Genomic DNA, 16680 nt, shown 5'->3' with positions numbered 1-16680 from the left:
AAATGAAACGAGAGAACTGTAGAGTTTCTCACATTATAGAAGATCAACACTTGAAAGGGCTTTAGCGATTACTTCCAATAACATAGATGAGGAACCAAAGTCAAAAGGTCAAGTGTTAGGCCAAGACTGCTGGGGAAAGAAATGACTTAACCAGGACAAAATTATGTAACTCGGAACTGGTCCTCTATACTATACTGAATACCATGCAGCACACCACCATCAATGTTTTCTGGAGACCTGCTCATGTATTACGGGAGAATAAGAAGCGAAAATCAAAGAATTGGTGTACTAGAAATGCTCTCTCCTCCTTTCTGTCAAGGATTAAATGTGGGGCAAAAAAGACGGCAAATTTTATGGAGAAGTTAGCCTATTTCCTAAACCAAGAATTGGCCAACTCACCATTTGCTTTCAGCCACTTTTTGGAATGAAGGTAACTTTCTAGCATCCTTTCATTGAACAGCATGTATCCCATTGGTTCTGAAATGATCACATCCACAGCCTCTGGAAGTGAGATTTCTTCAATTTTCCCTGGCAAAACAATGATCTTGTCTGAAAGGTGGTTATTTTTCACTAGCATCTGAAAAAGATAAAGTAGGGTACCAGTACTATTGTTACACAGAATCTTATGAAAAATGTGTTTTGTAGTTTAGGGGATGATAGGGTGATAGGGATGGGACAGAGGTGAGATACTTGCTTCTATAAATACTATAAGAATATTTTTTCCTGCACAAATATTTCATCTTTACTAGAAATAAATTAGAAGATACAGATTTGGAACAAATAAAAATACCTATAATCAATACCACATACAAATAATAACTATTGATAGTTTGATGTATACCCTTCAAGACTCTATACAAGTGTGAAAATGTGTGGTCTGTGTATGTGTGTACACAGGCACATGTACTTTTAGGGGGGCGTTATTAATGGCTTCAGCTTATTTCCCATTATTCTACTGGCAAAAAAGATGCCCAAAGGCTCTGTACAACAATCTTGCATAACTTAATAATCCTGATCCTTATTAAATTATCCTTTGATATTTTGATTCCAAAAATGAATAATACTACATTCATTAGCCTTTTCTTAGAAGTACATTTTATAGTTACGTACTCAGTTTTGACGTCCTCTGTATTTTTTTTTAACATTTTTTATTGATTTATAATCATTTTACAATGTTGTGTCAAATTCCAGTGTTCAGCACAATTTTTCAGTTATTCATGGAGATATACACACTCATTGTCACATTTTTTTCTCTGTGAGTTATCATAACATTTTGACGTCCTCTGTATTTTAGTTAATAACTTTGGACTCTCTTAAAAGAGGGACCTTGAAGAGAAATATAGCCATTATGTTTCTAATTATTTACTCTTAATGCCAAAAATGACAAGGTGATTGCATCATTACATTTATGCCTTGCTCCTCTCTGAAAAAAAATTTCCTAATAAACACCTTATATGTATTGGCACAAATATATACAATACATTCATTTTCAAGTTGTGGTTTGCTGAGACTCTTAGATCTTTGCTCACTGTATTTGTATATAGTCAGAGACTCTCCATTTTGTATTTTTGTAATGTGATCCCCCCTTCTTCATCCTAAATGCACTACCCCAAGCATTCATCATGACTGAGTTGCACTTCTCAATTTCTGATCACTTCTTCCCAATGCTAGGGTATCCTTCACCTTAACTCCAGGGTACTGCTCACCCACATGTGCCCTGTAATCTTGTTAAATGTCTTTTCTACTTATACTTTCTCTCTCTTTTTTTTAATCAAAGTATAGTCAGTTACAATGTGTCAATTTCTGGTGCACAGCACAGCACAAAAAAATATACATATATTTGTTTTCATATTCTTTTTTAAATCATTTTTTTCCTTCTAGTTTTATTGAGATGTAACTGACATACAACACTGCATACATTTTTTTGTGGGGGGGAATAATTAGTTTTTATTTTTCTTATTAGAGGTATTAGGGATTGAACCCAAGACCTCATGCTAGCTTAGGCATGTGCTCTACCACTGAGCTATACCCTCTCCCTCATACTTTTTCATTAAAGGTTATTATAAGATATTGAATATAGTTCCTGTGCTATACAGAAGAAATGTTTTTTGTCTATTTTTATATATAGTGGTTAACAATTGTAAATCTCTAACTCCCAAATTTATGCCTTCTCACCCTCTTTCCCCCAGTAACCATAAGATTGTTTACTATATCAGCAAGCCTGTTTCTGTTTTGTAGATGAATTCATCAGTGTCCTCTTTTTTCTTTTCTTTTTTTTAGATTCCATATATGAGTAAATATCATATGGTATTTTTCTTTCTCTTTCTGGCTTACTTCACTTAGAATGATGATCTCTAGGTCCATCCATGTTGCTGCAAAAGGCATTATTTTATTCTTTTTTATGGCTGATGGCTGAGTAGTATTCCATTGTGTAAATATACCACAGCTTCTTTATCCAGTCATCTGTCAGTGGACATTTAGGTTGCTTCCATGTCTTGGCTATAGTATATAGTGCTGCTATGAACTTTGGGGTGCATGTATCTTTTCAAATTAGAGTTCCCTTGGGATATATGCTCAGGAGTGGGATTGCTGGATCATACAATAAGTCTATGTTTAGTTTTTTGAGGAATTTCCATACTGTTTTCCATAATGGCTACACCAGACTACTTATTCTTTCAAACAAGTCAAGTAATCTTTAATGTAAAGAAAAACAATGAAGAAAACTATCTGAACATGCCATCCACTGTCAACATTTACCCAGGCACGAGGACATGTGGAATTCCATTCTAAAATCACTCCCCACATTGAAGTCAAGTTCAGAGTTCTAAGGAGAAAAGGCCTGAAGGGCAAAGCTTTTGGTGCCCTGCTTTTCTGTGTACATTCTCTTCTCAGGAGAGCCCATTCACCCACGCAGCAGTAAGCATGGCCTTGCCGTGAATGGCTGTCCAAACTACAACTTTAGGTTTCCTCTCTCACCTGAGCTCTGGTTATCACCGGGACGTTTCTACCAACCCACTCTGTTGCCTCAATCTCAACAAGAGCCAACTTCAGCTTCATCTTAAAAGCTAATCATTTCTCTAAAATTTTTGTACACTCTTGTATTTCCTTGATTCCATCTTGGTTACTAACGCCATAATCCTCAGTATCCTGGAGGCATACACAGTTGCTTCCCACAATTAGTTACTAAGTTTTCTTATTTATACTTTTCAGATATGTCTCATTTCCACCTTTTCCTTTTTACCTGCAACAACTTGTCCAGTTCCTAACAGCTTCAAATCTGGAATTTAAAAATAGCACTTATATAATGAAAATAATAAAAGCAGTGCCTACTTCATAAGCCTGCTTGAGGCTAAAACAAGATAAGGCATTTTAAGGGGTATGTAAGTATTAAATAATTATTGTCATTATTTTTGTTAAAGAAAAAAGTGTTCACTAAAAAAGAGAAATGTAGATGAGCAAAAGCATGAAAGTAAAAAGTCACTGTGTTCCCATCATCCAAAGGTAGGCAGGGTATATTTCCTAGTAGATGACTGAGTGTACTGCTGTTTATAAAAAACACACTTTTTGTAGTAATACTTCATAATCTTTTTTTCATGTATTATGTTTCAGACCATGTATCTGTGAATATTTTTAGCATCATGGCATACGTAAAAAAGTAACAATCAATGTGATACATACTCCACACTGAGACTTTACAGAAAATAATCCTAAATTCTCAAACCCTCAAGAAGATCAGAGACCTACTAAGGCTTCAGAGAGAGGATGTTACGAGCCATCAGCAGGGCAATTTGGGGTTCATAGGAAAGAACTTGAGTCTCACTAGTCTCACTGGTAAAGAAGGCCACACTACATACACGAAAGTGCGAAAACAGGCCTGCCTGCAGGTCACTGAATCATGTGACTTCATTTATTTTTGATGAGATTCAAAGAATACTAGCTCAAGAAACTGAAGATACAGATTCTAGTCCCGCCTTTACCACTGAAGAGCTATGTGACCTTGAAGAAGTCACTTAAACTCTCTAAATTTTAGTTTCCCTCCTTGCAAAATGAGTTTAAAACTGAGTTGTTTTAGGCTCTTTTTAGTCCCAACATTTTATGATTAGGATAAAGCAAAATGTCCTCAAAGTACATTCCAGTCTATGAACATAAGGGGTTTCATGATCAAATAATTTGTGAACATATTTATAATATATATCCCTCTTACAAATTCAGAGTCCATTAGCATATTAAAGGATTTTAGGAACTCAGCAGAAAACTGTTTGATTTGGTGAAATCAAAGACATCCAAACTTATTTGAATACTTTGCAGGGTTTTTTTTTTTCCTGAATGATTATTTATCTTTCATAGATCTATCTTTAAGAAACAAAAAAAAAAAGTTTTTTGAAAATCCTAGGTTTGAATACAATTCCTTGACAGAGATATTTGAAAATAGGATATAAACTCAACCAATAATACCTCTAAGACACAAGAGCAGCTAATTTCAGATATGAGATACATTTCAGTACAGATAGTTTTATGTTAGCCTGTCATTTCAGAGTCCACTCTTCCAAAAATGAAACTCAGTAGAACTATCGTATCTAGAGTAATACACAACCAATATCCAGGAAGAGATCATATTACACTCAAATTATACATGACCATTTTGGACAACCATCTGGCATTATTCAATAAAACTAAAGATTTCAATGACTTAGAAATATCACTCCCTATAAATTTAAATTCTAGAGAAATTTTTGAACATGTGCAGAAGATAACCTGCACTAAAATTTTATTATAATATTGGTAATTATAAAGTAAAAATTTTAAATAATCAGGAAGTAACTACTGACAGGGAAATGAATGAATAAATGGTGTTACACCCATACTATGAATAATACTGAATAGTGAGAAAGACCTGGAGGTACATGTGTTAACATAAATAAATTTCATAAGCAGAATTTTAAGGAGGAAAAGAAGTAGGTTGCTGATGAATATATAGTATGATTCCTTTTATTAAAAAAGGTAAATGTATTCAAAAGTAAACTGTACTGATAAGGATATACTAAATTATTTTTTAAAACTCTTTTATGCTAAGATGTGGCTAACTTTTGGGAATGAAGGGAGGGTATGAAATTTGGGAGAAACACATAGAAATTTTAATACACAGTTATATTATTCCAGTTGTTACACTGGGTTGTAGACATATATGTGTTTTTTTGGTTAGTATTCTTTATACCTTATATTTATATTCATCTTTATTTTTGTATGCAAAAGTATTCTATAATAGGAAATTTTAAATTATGTTTTTAATTAAAGGAAAAGTTTGAGATTAATCATAATAAATGCAGATTTAAAAAGACAAAAGGATTTCTGAAATCAGAAAGAAACTAATAGACATGGAAGACAGATTAAAACAAAGCAGTATAGCGGTAATTAATGTCTCAGAAGAACAGAAAAATGGAGTGGAAAAATCACTCAAAGGTATATTAAAATTCCCCTGAAAGAAAACAAACTGAATCTGTTAACAGAAGAAATACATAGCAGTCATAAGAAAATTTCATACAGTAATAAAAACATGGAAATATATTCTGCTCAAGGTTTTCGATTTAAAGAAAAAAGAATGAATTCCTTGAGCACCCATTCAGAAAAACAATAAAAAAGTGAAAGAAAATCAGGCTGGCATTAGACTGCTCTACAGTTATATTCATTTTAAGAAGACAATGGGACAGTGTTTACAAAATTTAGAAGAAAAAAAAAATTGTGACCAAAATAAGGTTAAATCTAGAGGAGGTACTATTTACATTTTCAACATGAAAGAACCCAGTATAGCACATATATGCCCTTTGTCAAAAAACTGCTTTGCCAAAAAACAAAAACAAAAACAAAAAAAACCCTAAAAAACAAAAAGCATCTAATTAAGATGTGAATTAAATAAAGAATCTGGTAATAAGGAAGCTATATTAAAAAGGCTAATGTCTAGAAATTAATCCATTTAATTATAGAACAAATACTAAAAAGTGACATGACTTTTGGTTATATTTCAAAGAGAATGACATTACACCTTGACATTATAAAAACAGTATATAAAAAAGGTACAGGAGGAAGGAGGAGATATGAGAGTGCTCATTTCTTTCATAGGAAGGAGTAAATTTTTATCATGAGGTTAAAAAAATTCCAATTTCTTAATGTTTTCCATAACTTTAGAGAAATCCTTTAGGAAGCAATTTCTCTTTATGTGAAGAAGAATTTATTGAAAGTTAAGCCATTTCTCTTCTTCTATTTTGTTTCTTTTCCTTCTATGAAATTCAACAAAATTTGATTTAACATTTTTAATTTAAAATACTACAGATCCTATAATCTAATTTTCCTAAAACTATTTCTCTCTACCCATTCTTTTCTTTGTATGTTTTTATAGAAAAATGTCTGAAATGTACTCCCAATATTAATAATTATTATGGGTGATTTAAATTTTTTCTTTGTAAATTTCTTAATGGCTTAATTTCTTTATTTTAAGGCACTATTTTTATAAATACAGCAAAGTGACTTTTCCTTATAGAAAAATATTAATAAAATCAGGAATCTAAGCAACTGTATCTGCCCCTCCTCTTTTCTAAGATTCCTCAGAAATACAGGAAATGACATAAATATGAAAGAAACTTTAACATGCATGTACATTAAAAAATGCTAGCAAGGGAGGACAGAGTTTGAGGGAACTCTAGAAGATAGAAAGCAGATTGGATTGGATTGATGGAGAAAACAGAGTACATTATTCGGAACCCCTAAATATCAGAGCTAAGGAAGGCTTCCTGTAAGGGAGTTGGGGAGGAAAATCCCAGGTTTGGGAGGAAAATTCCAAGTTTGAGTCAGCAAATGCCAAAAGCAAAAGAGCCCCTGGGATCATCATCTGGGCTAGTATGTCCACCCTCCCATCCCTTCCATACACCTTAGGTCTGTGGACTCTGTGAGACTGAGCTCACTGGGTTTTGTCCCTGGCTAACATTCTTAGCACTGTTTTTGTAATATGTCTTAGTAGGGATCATTGTGTAGATATTAAAGTCAGAAAGAGAAACACAGAATTGCTGGGGATAACTCTGGATTCCAATTTAAGACTCTGAGGGGAGAAAGCTATGTGGCAGTGCCATCCAAAGTTCCATTCCTGAGGATAAAACTCTTTATTTCAGCAGTGGTGCAGGTCCCTAGGCTACCAGTGAGCTATACACATATCCATGTACACATGCAGGGAATCATACCTGACAACACATCTTCCTCACTGAGCAAAGGCTTTGGTCGGCTATCCCTCTTAAGGGAGAGGTGTATCGGGAACTCAGATTGCACTACCTATGTTAAGCAACCTAGTCCTTCATGCATCACCTGACAGTGAGTAAACAAGGATCTCCAGACATTGCAGGAAAATAAATGTCATGAAAGAGAAAATTGGAGATTAACAAATAGAACAAACGACTCCAAAAGAAACATAGGGTATCATTTTTTTAAAAAAATTAACTAACCTTAGGAGAGATTTTATAGCCATTAAACAAAAATAGGCTACCTTCCTAGAAGAAATGGACAAGTTTCTAGAAACATATAGTTCACCAAAACTGAATCAAGAAGTAGTAGATAATCTGAATAAACCAATCACTAGAAGTGAAATAGAATCTGTTAAAAAACAACAACAGCAGCAACCAAAACCTAAACAAACCCAACACTTCCCTGCAAACAAAAGTCCAGGACCAGATGGCTTTACTGGGGAACTCTACCAAACGTACAAAGTAGAACCTATACCAGTCCTCCTCAAACTCTTCCAAAAGACTGAAGAGGAGGGAGCACTTCCAAACTCATTCTATGAAGCCACCATCACCGTGATACCAAAACCAGAGAAAGACACTGCCAAAAAAGAAAATTACAGGCTAATATCTTTGATAGATATAAATGCAAGAATTCTCAACAAAATATTAGCAAACTAAATCCAACAATACATAAAAAAGATCATACACCACGATCAAGCTAGATTCATCCCACGGTCACGAAGATGGTTCAACATATGCAAATCAATCAATGTGATAAACCACATCAACAAAAGAAAAAAAATGATCATATTAACAGATGCAGAAAAATTATTTGATGAAATTTATTCATAATAAAAAACTCTCACCAAAGCAGGTATAGAGGGAACATATCTCAACATACTAAAAGTTACTTATGACAAGCCAGTAGCCAACGTAACAATGGTCAAAAGCTGAAAGCCTTCCCCCTAAAATCTGGAACAAGACAAAAATGTGTACTCTCACCACTTCTACTCAACATAGTACTGGAAGTCCTAGCCATAGCAATTAGACAAGGAAAAGAAATAAAAGAGATCCAAATCGGAAGGGAAGAGGTAACTGTCAGTATGATGCAGATGACATGATACTATATATAGAAAACCCTAAAGGCTCCACACACAAACAACCAGAGCTGACAAAAGAATTGGGCAAAGTAACAGAATACGATTAACATACAGGAATCTGCTGCATTTCTTTACACTAATAATGAAATATCAGAAAAAGTAAAAAGAAAAAGATCCCTTTTAAATTTGAATAAAAAACCAAAACACTTAGAAATAAAGCTTACCAAGGAGGTGAAAGACTTATATGTGGAGAAATATAAAACACTGATTAAGGAAGATGAAATTAAAGATGATTTAAAGAAATGGAAAGACACTTCATGCTCTTGGATTGGAAGAATTAAAACTGTTAATATGGCCATACTACACAAGGTAATTTACAAATTTACTGTTATCCCTATCAAATTACCCAGGACATTTTCCACAAAACTGGAACAAATAATCTTAAAGTTTATATGAAATTACAACCAACCCCCCCCCCCCGAATTGCCAAAGCAATACTGAAGAAAAAGAATGAAGCTGGAGGCATAACTCTCCCAGACTTCAGACAATACTACAAAGCTACAAACAGTGTGGTACTGGCAGAAAAACAGACTTGGATCAATGGAACAGAATAGAGAGCACAGAAATAAACTCACCCACCTATGGTCAACTGACCTTCAACAAAGAAGGGAAGACTACATAATGGAGAAAAGACAGCCTCTTTGGCAAATGGTGTTGGGAAAGCTGAATAACTGCATGCAAATTAATGAAGTTAGAACACTTCCTCACATCATACAAAAATAAACCCAAAATGGCTAAAACCTAAACATAAGACAAGATACCTAAACTCCTAGAAGAGAACATAAGGAAACATTTTTTGATACATGTACTCTTCACAACGTTCTTCTAGGTCAGTGTCCCAAGGCAACAGAAATGAAAGCAAAAATAAACAGATGGGACCTAAGTAAACTTACAAACTTTTACAGTGAAGGAAACCATAAACAAAACGACAACTTACAGAATGGGAGAAAATATTTGCAAACAATGTGACTGACAAGGCTTAATTTCCAGAATATACAAGCAGCTCATATAACTCAGTAACAAAAAATTAAATAACCCAATAAAAAAGTGGGCAGAAGACCTAAATAGACATTTCTCCAAAGAAGACATACAGATGGCCAATAGGCACATGAAAACATGCTCAATATCACTAATTATTAGAGAAATGCAAGTCAAAACTACAATGAGGTATCACCTCACACCAGTCAGAATGGCCATCATTGAAAGTCTACAAATTATAAATGCTGGAGAGGGTGTGGAGAAAAGGGAACCCTCCTACACTGCTGGTGGGAATGCAGTTTGGTGCAGCCACTGTGGAAAACAGTATGGAGATTCCTCAAAAGACTAAAAATAGACTTACCATACGAACTACTATTTATAAAAGGATTTACTGTATAGCAGAGGGAATTATATTCAATACCCTGTAATAAACCATAATGGAAAAGAAAACAAAAAAGAATATAAAACTAGTACAACACTAAATCAACTACATCTCAATCAATCAATCAGTCAATCAGTAGTGAACATTCCCCCAAACAACAAAATATCTAACCAATTCTTCCATTCTCTCCTTGCAACCTCATTTCTTAGTGGACAATTCTGAGCATCTGTTTAAACATTTTTAAAAAGTCATATTAACCTTACTATTAAAAAAAAATCAGTGGTTTTAGTTTACTTAAACAGAGTATTTAGGCTAAAGTTCTTTACTAACTTACCCCGTCATTTTGTAACTTGGAAACAAGTGTCCAGCCCCAGGACATGCTACAAGGCAGTGGCAGGCTTGGAGGGAAGTGATTAGATCTATCAATGTGCTTCAACAAGTTTCGCCCATAACTATCATCGGAGACAGGAGCATTATGGGTCGGCTCCTTGAAGATGAAGCACCTAGGGTTACTATCTCTCTCCCTTTCCTCTCCCTCCCACAGTGCACACCGGCCTCCTGCCTGCATCAAGGTGAATGCTGAGCACTGCATATGACCCCTCTTGGGCCACTGCTTCATTACCAGTGTGCAGAAAACAGGGCCTTTTGAAATCTAATACCATGAAAGAGTAAATGGGCTCCTTAAGGAACCAGACAGAGATGAGAGTTCCAAAACCCTGTGTAAACAAGAACCAGGGGGCAGGGCAATGAGGACAACACACAGAATGAGAGAGACAGAGTAACAGATGCAGAAGGACAGGAAGGAGAGGGAAAGAGGAGGGACTTTTTCTTCCTGCTTCTCTTTGGGGTGACTTAAGGGCAGAGTTTGAGGAGTCCAGAAGCTTCTCTATACTGAGTGATTATGCACTCCTTTATCACTGCAGAATCTCCAAAGGTGACAGAAGGAAGTCACACAAAGCTTTCATGAAGGAAATGTTCCAATCCTATAGTTCAGCTGCCAACAACAACAAAAACATACTGGCAACTTTAATACACATAGTTGTTTCCCTCTGATGATGTTCCAGAATCAGCAACTGGGGAAGAACATCAAGGAGGCAGACAAGCTGTCGAGCTTGGAAAGGATGCTTTGACCAAGTTATAAAAGAAGCACTAAGAAATCTGCAATGTCTATAGAAGCAGCGTACAAGTTGTGTGTGTGGAGGGGGAGGTGGGGGTTGCATTTTTGTACTTTCTATTAGGCAGCCTATTTGCCCTCTGTTGGAAGATAGGTCATCCCCTGTGGACTGTTAAGTATCTGACAGTAGGTGCCATGTCTACTTTGGACTATGGGGAATATTCTTTATGTCTCTTTAAATGCTGGCATATTTGGTAACAGGATAATAAGAGGGTAATTTAGGTATGTCAGGGAAAGTTTTAAATTATGAGATTTTTAAATGGACAAAAAGGTTACTGAGTGCCCTGTCTAGCATTCTTTTTCAGAGTCTTGGATCTATTTTACAACTCTGCAAAAAAATGATGATAATGCAAGTAATTCTTGTCTTTAGAAATGGGAAGGAATTGTTTCTGGTGGACTGCAAATGATTACTGCCCTATAGATGGACCAGTCTTGCATCTATTCGTACATTCTTTCCCCCGTTTCTCATTGCCTTGTAGATGTGGTTCTTTGACTTCTCATTTGAACAGGTTTAACTTCTTACTTGTTATCTATTAATAAGTTAAATAAAATATTTGTCATATGTTCATTTAATATTTGTATGAGAGTCATGACTTTATGTCTTTTTAAAAAATTATCTTTCAGCATTTTAATATACAACTTTTCACTTTAGTTCTGGGACTTAGTTTATTTTGTTGCCTCTTTGTGACTTTCTTCCTCTTTGCTTTTCCTTCTCTTATAGGTGTGATGTAGTATATAGCACAGTAGTTAAGAGTACTTGCTTCTGAGACAACTGACCTAAGCTCAGATCTTTGCTTCTCTATTTCCTAGTAGTCTTGGCCAATGAATTAATCTCACACCTCAGTTCCATGTAAGTAGAGTAGGAATAATATCTGCATCTACTGCATGGATTGCTCTAAGACAATGAGATAATGCAAGAAAAGCGATTATACATGGCTTGGCAAATAGCAAGTGCATAGTAGACACTACCTATTACTCCTGCTTGGTTCCCCCCCCCCCGCCCTGCCCCGCCCCGGGCGTGGGTGAATCAGGCTTTCAGTGATCAGTTTCCAGGAGTGAGAGTGCAGAAGTAGACAGCCGGTCAAGTCACCAGGCAGCAGTTCTCCTTGACCATATGTTTTCCTTCCTATAAAAATCATTTATACTTTGTGTGGCAACTGCTTAGTTGCCTATCCAAATCCATTCTTGCCTTTCACCTTACTAATAAAGTGCCTATATTACCATGGGTAACAACATAACGACTAAAAAACTATGTTCCCCAGCCTCTTTTACAGAGAAGTGTAGCTAATGACTTAAGTTTTGGCCTATGAGAGGAGAGCATGAATTTGATGGGAGGACTTCCAGGAATTTTTCTTAAATGAGAGAGAAAAAGCTAGGGAAGGACATTTTTGAGTCCTTCCTTTATCCATCCTACTGCCTGGAACATGGATTTGTTGGCTGAAGCTCCAGCAGCCATCCTGCACAGACAGGTGACTTTCAGGAGATAAGCCATATACCACGATAAAGGAGCAGGAAGATGCAGGAGGCCTGGGGTTCTCCAATTTTTTGGAGCTGACACACTGCCTTAGGTTCCCACCATCAGACTTCTACATGAGATTAAAAAAGCTCCTGTGTGTTTAAGTCAGTGTCAATTTGGGTTTTGGGCTACATGGAGATGAACAAACCAATAAATGTTGGCCGTCTTGATCAGCCCAAGGGGCCTCTCAACCACGTTAGTCATAAGAGAACCGTGTAGTTTGAGAATTCAGATCAGTTTCTACACTTTTGCTATTTGTAGGTGGGCTACTTGTGGGACCCAAAGGAGCACACGGTAGTAGAGGACCTGTGTGGTAGGGTAAACAGTCTCTGCTTCTCTTCACACCTCCCTTTACACAACTGAGTACATTTCCCCAGTGAAGACTTTTTCCATCCATAAGCAATCTTCAGGGCTGTGAATCTCTGGTGTAATTATGGGCGTTAGAGAACTGCTAACTATTAGCATATGAATACTAAAATTAAATTTTGATTTGCCTCCTCTGCACAGATATCTCAACAGTACTTAGTTATATGATTATATAACTATGGTTATAGTTAGGTTGTATAATTAATTATATATTTATACGATTATATTTTGGTGGCTTTGCTTTGGTAAATTCAATGATAATATTAGACCTTTATCTCTCACGAAGTGTGTTTCATTTATTATCTCATATCTACCCCACAACACTGTGAGTGAGGCATTATATTATTTCCACTTTACAGATATGAAAACTGAAATTCAAAATGATTAAATAACTCTATCAAGCTACTCTGTTTCTCTTTAGCAATAAGTCACTAAAGAAACTCTTGACTGAATTGAGTTTTTTTAAGAGCAAAAGTCATTTAAAAATTTACAACAAAGAACTACTGGAAATTAGAGCTTTCAATGTATCAAAATGACTGACAAATTATATTCTTGATTTTGCTGATTTAAAAGTTATAAAAACAATACCAGTAAACTGGTTATAGGTCAAAACAGCATGAGGAACTCTACTGAAAAAAAATTTACGTGCCTATAAAACAATTTTGACAAACCATTTTAACAATTTAAATATGAAGGAATTGGGATCATTTGGATTTTATTTTCCACCAAATATGTGAGTATAAAAATCATCTCAGGTTTTACCGAACCTCAAATGTTTCTTCTCCTCAGTGGTTTCTCCTCAAGTGTGAAATTCAGCTAATTAACCCATCCTTGGCTTCGAGAGCAACCAGGGCCTGAGACTATCTAGAGCCCCATCCGCAGTCAGCTCCACAGCGCTCTGGAGACAGCAGACCTCTTCTCCTCCCCTGTCCTGAGAGCTGATAGAATGCGTATGCTGCAAAGATGCAGCCAAGGCACCCTGAATTTTCTTTTCTCCAGGTCCCTCTTAAGAAGAAGAGTACCTAGTCTAAAAAAAAAAAAAGGCTGCTCATGAAAAAAATTACATTTCTGAAAGGTCATACAAATAGTGTTATGAATGGATGGAAATATTTACAACAACCAAAAATACATCTAAAGAAGTGTTAGCTCCTGCAGAACTCCACTATGGAGTGATTATAATTAGGGACTTATAGAACAAACACATTGAGGGCGGTAGGGATGCTACTAGGTCTGCATCAAAACACATCTACTCTACTCTCAAAAATCACAGACTCTTAGAATCTTGGTCGTGATGTATGTTCTTCCTCCTTCTCCACACCACCCACTTTGTCACAGGGATTGCTCACTAAGACTGGAGGTTTCAGAACTTCTTCCACATCCAAGGCCTTCTGGCTTCAGAGAAATATCGTCACAATTTGGGCAGAGTGAGTCCGGTCACTCTAGCCTTACAGAGCATCCTTCGCCCAAGATGATCCCACACTGCATGTTGCCTCAGCTGAGCATGCCAAAGAAAATTCCATTCTCAGTCAGTTAGCGCCTTAACTGACTTGTTACCCCCTTGAAACATTTTAGCAAGACATGATTGAAAAGTGACCTGGCAAATTGTTTCTGGAAGACCCTTCATCTGTTTCTGTCAATTATCAATGACCTCAGTTCTCCTGCTACGAAGCCCTAAGTTAAAGGTGGGGGATGCTTTCCCCTCTTTGCACTCCATCCTCTCAATTTCTGTTTTACTCCAAGACTTCACAATGACACTGTGACAAAATAAGAAATACATTTGATCCCTGTCCCTGGTTCCTGACACAGAGCTCCCAAATCCCTTGGAATTTCCTGGGTGACAGAGCATCCTTTGTTCTAATGAGATGACTCCTGTTGGGCTCCTGGATAGCTTCAGGATGGGTGCGGGCCGGCCACCAGAAAGATCCAGCTATAGTTAGAAGCATGAAGCTTTTAGCCCCACCCCCTCATCCTCTAAGGAGAGGAGAGGGGCTGGAGATTGGGTTACTAATAATCGATCATGCCTACATGATGAAGCCTCCACAGAAATCCCTAAACTAAGGGTTTCAGAGAGCTTCCAGTTTGGTAAGTATACTCACAGCCAGGAGGGCAGCATACCCCAACTTCATGGAGACAGAAGCTCTGCATTTGGGATTCTGGATTTCACCCTCTTCCTCTCGCTGTTCACCTGTACCCTTTACAATATCCTTTATGATAAACTGATAAATGTAAGTAGATGTTTCCTTGAGTTTTGTGAGCTGTTCTAGCAAATTACTGAAACTGAGTGGGTTTGTAGGAAACCCAGACTTAGTAGCCAAGATGGACAGAAGTGTGGGTACCCTGGGGGTCCACCCATCACTTGCAAGTGGTGTCTGACGTGAGGGCAGTCTTGTGAAACTGAGCCCTTAAACCTGTGGAATCTGACACTATTTAGCTTCTGAATGGAATTAAATTATATAACACCCAGTTGGTGTCCAGAGAGTTAGATAATTGGTTGGTATGGGGGGAAAAATACCCCTTACACATGGTGTCAGGAGAGTTGTGAATAGAGAAACAGCTTTCCTTTAACACATATGCACAACGATGATGACTAGTCTTCTATCTTACATGTGGGGATACTTCTTAGCTGAGCCATTCAGATAATTTCTCAGTATTAATAGAGTTGACCTCCTGTGTGTGTCCCTTGTTTCATGTGACTTGCTTATCGAACAGACTCAGGCTCTCATTTGAGTCTTGAGTTGAGTTTGGGACAATGAAATTTAGAATACACAAACATGGGCACTGAGCTCCAAGACAGTAATTAGAGAGTAAGTTGCCAGAAACTGAGCGATTATAACCATTTAGCCTGGAAACAGAAGACTTGGGGTTTATAAAACGTGATAGAAGAAAGGAAAGCACATAAGGTACCTCTGACATCACAGTCATCGTTCAAAACCTAACTGCACAGGAGAGGACACTGAGATGCAAAAAAGCCATGTGACTTGTCGATTTTAAGAAACCAATAAGGAACCCAGTCAAGGCCAGAAGTTAAACTCACTGTTCTTCACGCAAGTATTTTCTCATTCCAGCCCCTGGACTGCCACATGGAGGTGACCTCCTACTGCTGGAAGAGGAGGAAGATCCAAGCTCCTGGATCAGTCAGGATCCAGACTGTGCCTCATAGATTTGCTGAATGACAGACACTTGCACATCGTTTCCTTGTCCTGGCTCTACCCAGAATAATTCAACCACCTTCCCCATCATTAGCTGCTATGCAGACCAGCTGACAAATTCTCCTGCTGATTTATTAGTCTCTTCTGGGCTGTGTTCCATAAAACTTTCAAGCAAAGGAGAGAAAAGATTCCCATCAGCCAGAAAGTTGTGTGAAGCACAGAGGTTAAAACAACATCTCCCCTGAATAATACATTTAAAAAGTCACCCAAAGTATGTTATTCAATCTGGCACCCAGATTTAAAGATTGCCAGATGGCCCACCCAGGCCCCTGAGGAAGAAATAGTACACTGCTCTTCCTTTCCTTTTCCTGTCTTGCACTGATAATATCACAAACGAGTAAAGCAGCACAGAAGTGCAGCATTAAGTTATGCCAACAACTAAAGGTAAGATGCTCTGGCTGGCTGAATGCTCTCCCTATACCTGGAGACAAAACACAGCATTTGTATATGTAATACCAAAGTCCCTAAGCATGTCTAAGAACGCAGGAAAGCTCAGGAAGAGACCAAGAAAGGGGATGGGTTTCAACTTCTTCCCAGGGCAAGCCTGTGGGACCCAACTACGTGAATGGCATGATAAAGTGTAGTCTACCAAATACACTATCTCACAAAGTCATAAAGACTTTCAATTCC

The 16680-nt window shown here is 37.0% G+C and overlaps 1 protein-coding gene across 3 annotated transcripts in view; it reads right to left on the bottom strand.

The window, feature by feature from the left end:
- Positions 1-16680, bottom strand: part of LOC105079181 (histone-arginine methyltransferase CARM1) — a 269300-nt gene that overhangs the window by 64887 nt on the left and 187733 nt on the right. For all 3 annotated transcript variants that reach the window (XR_012506359.1, XR_012506360.1, XM_010967891.3), the window contains exon 6: positions 400-577. Coding sequence is in view for 1 of the 3 variants with exons in the window: in XM_010967891.3 (XP_010966193.1) it covers positions 400-577 (178 nt within the window). In the remaining 2 variants the exon portion in view is untranslated. The remainder of the gene's footprint in view (positions 1-399; positions 578-16680) is intronic.

The sequence above is a fragment of the Camelus bactrianus genome, chromosome 4, assembly GCF_048773025.1.
Source record: "Camelus bactrianus isolate YW-2024 breed Bactrian camel chromosome 4, ASM4877302v1, whole genome shotgun sequence".
NCBI lineage: Eukaryota > Metazoa > Chordata > Mammalia > Artiodactyla > Camelidae > Camelus > Camelus bactrianus.
Note: the sequence above shows the minus strand (reverse complement) of the source record. Positions and strands in the feature narration are given on the sequence as shown.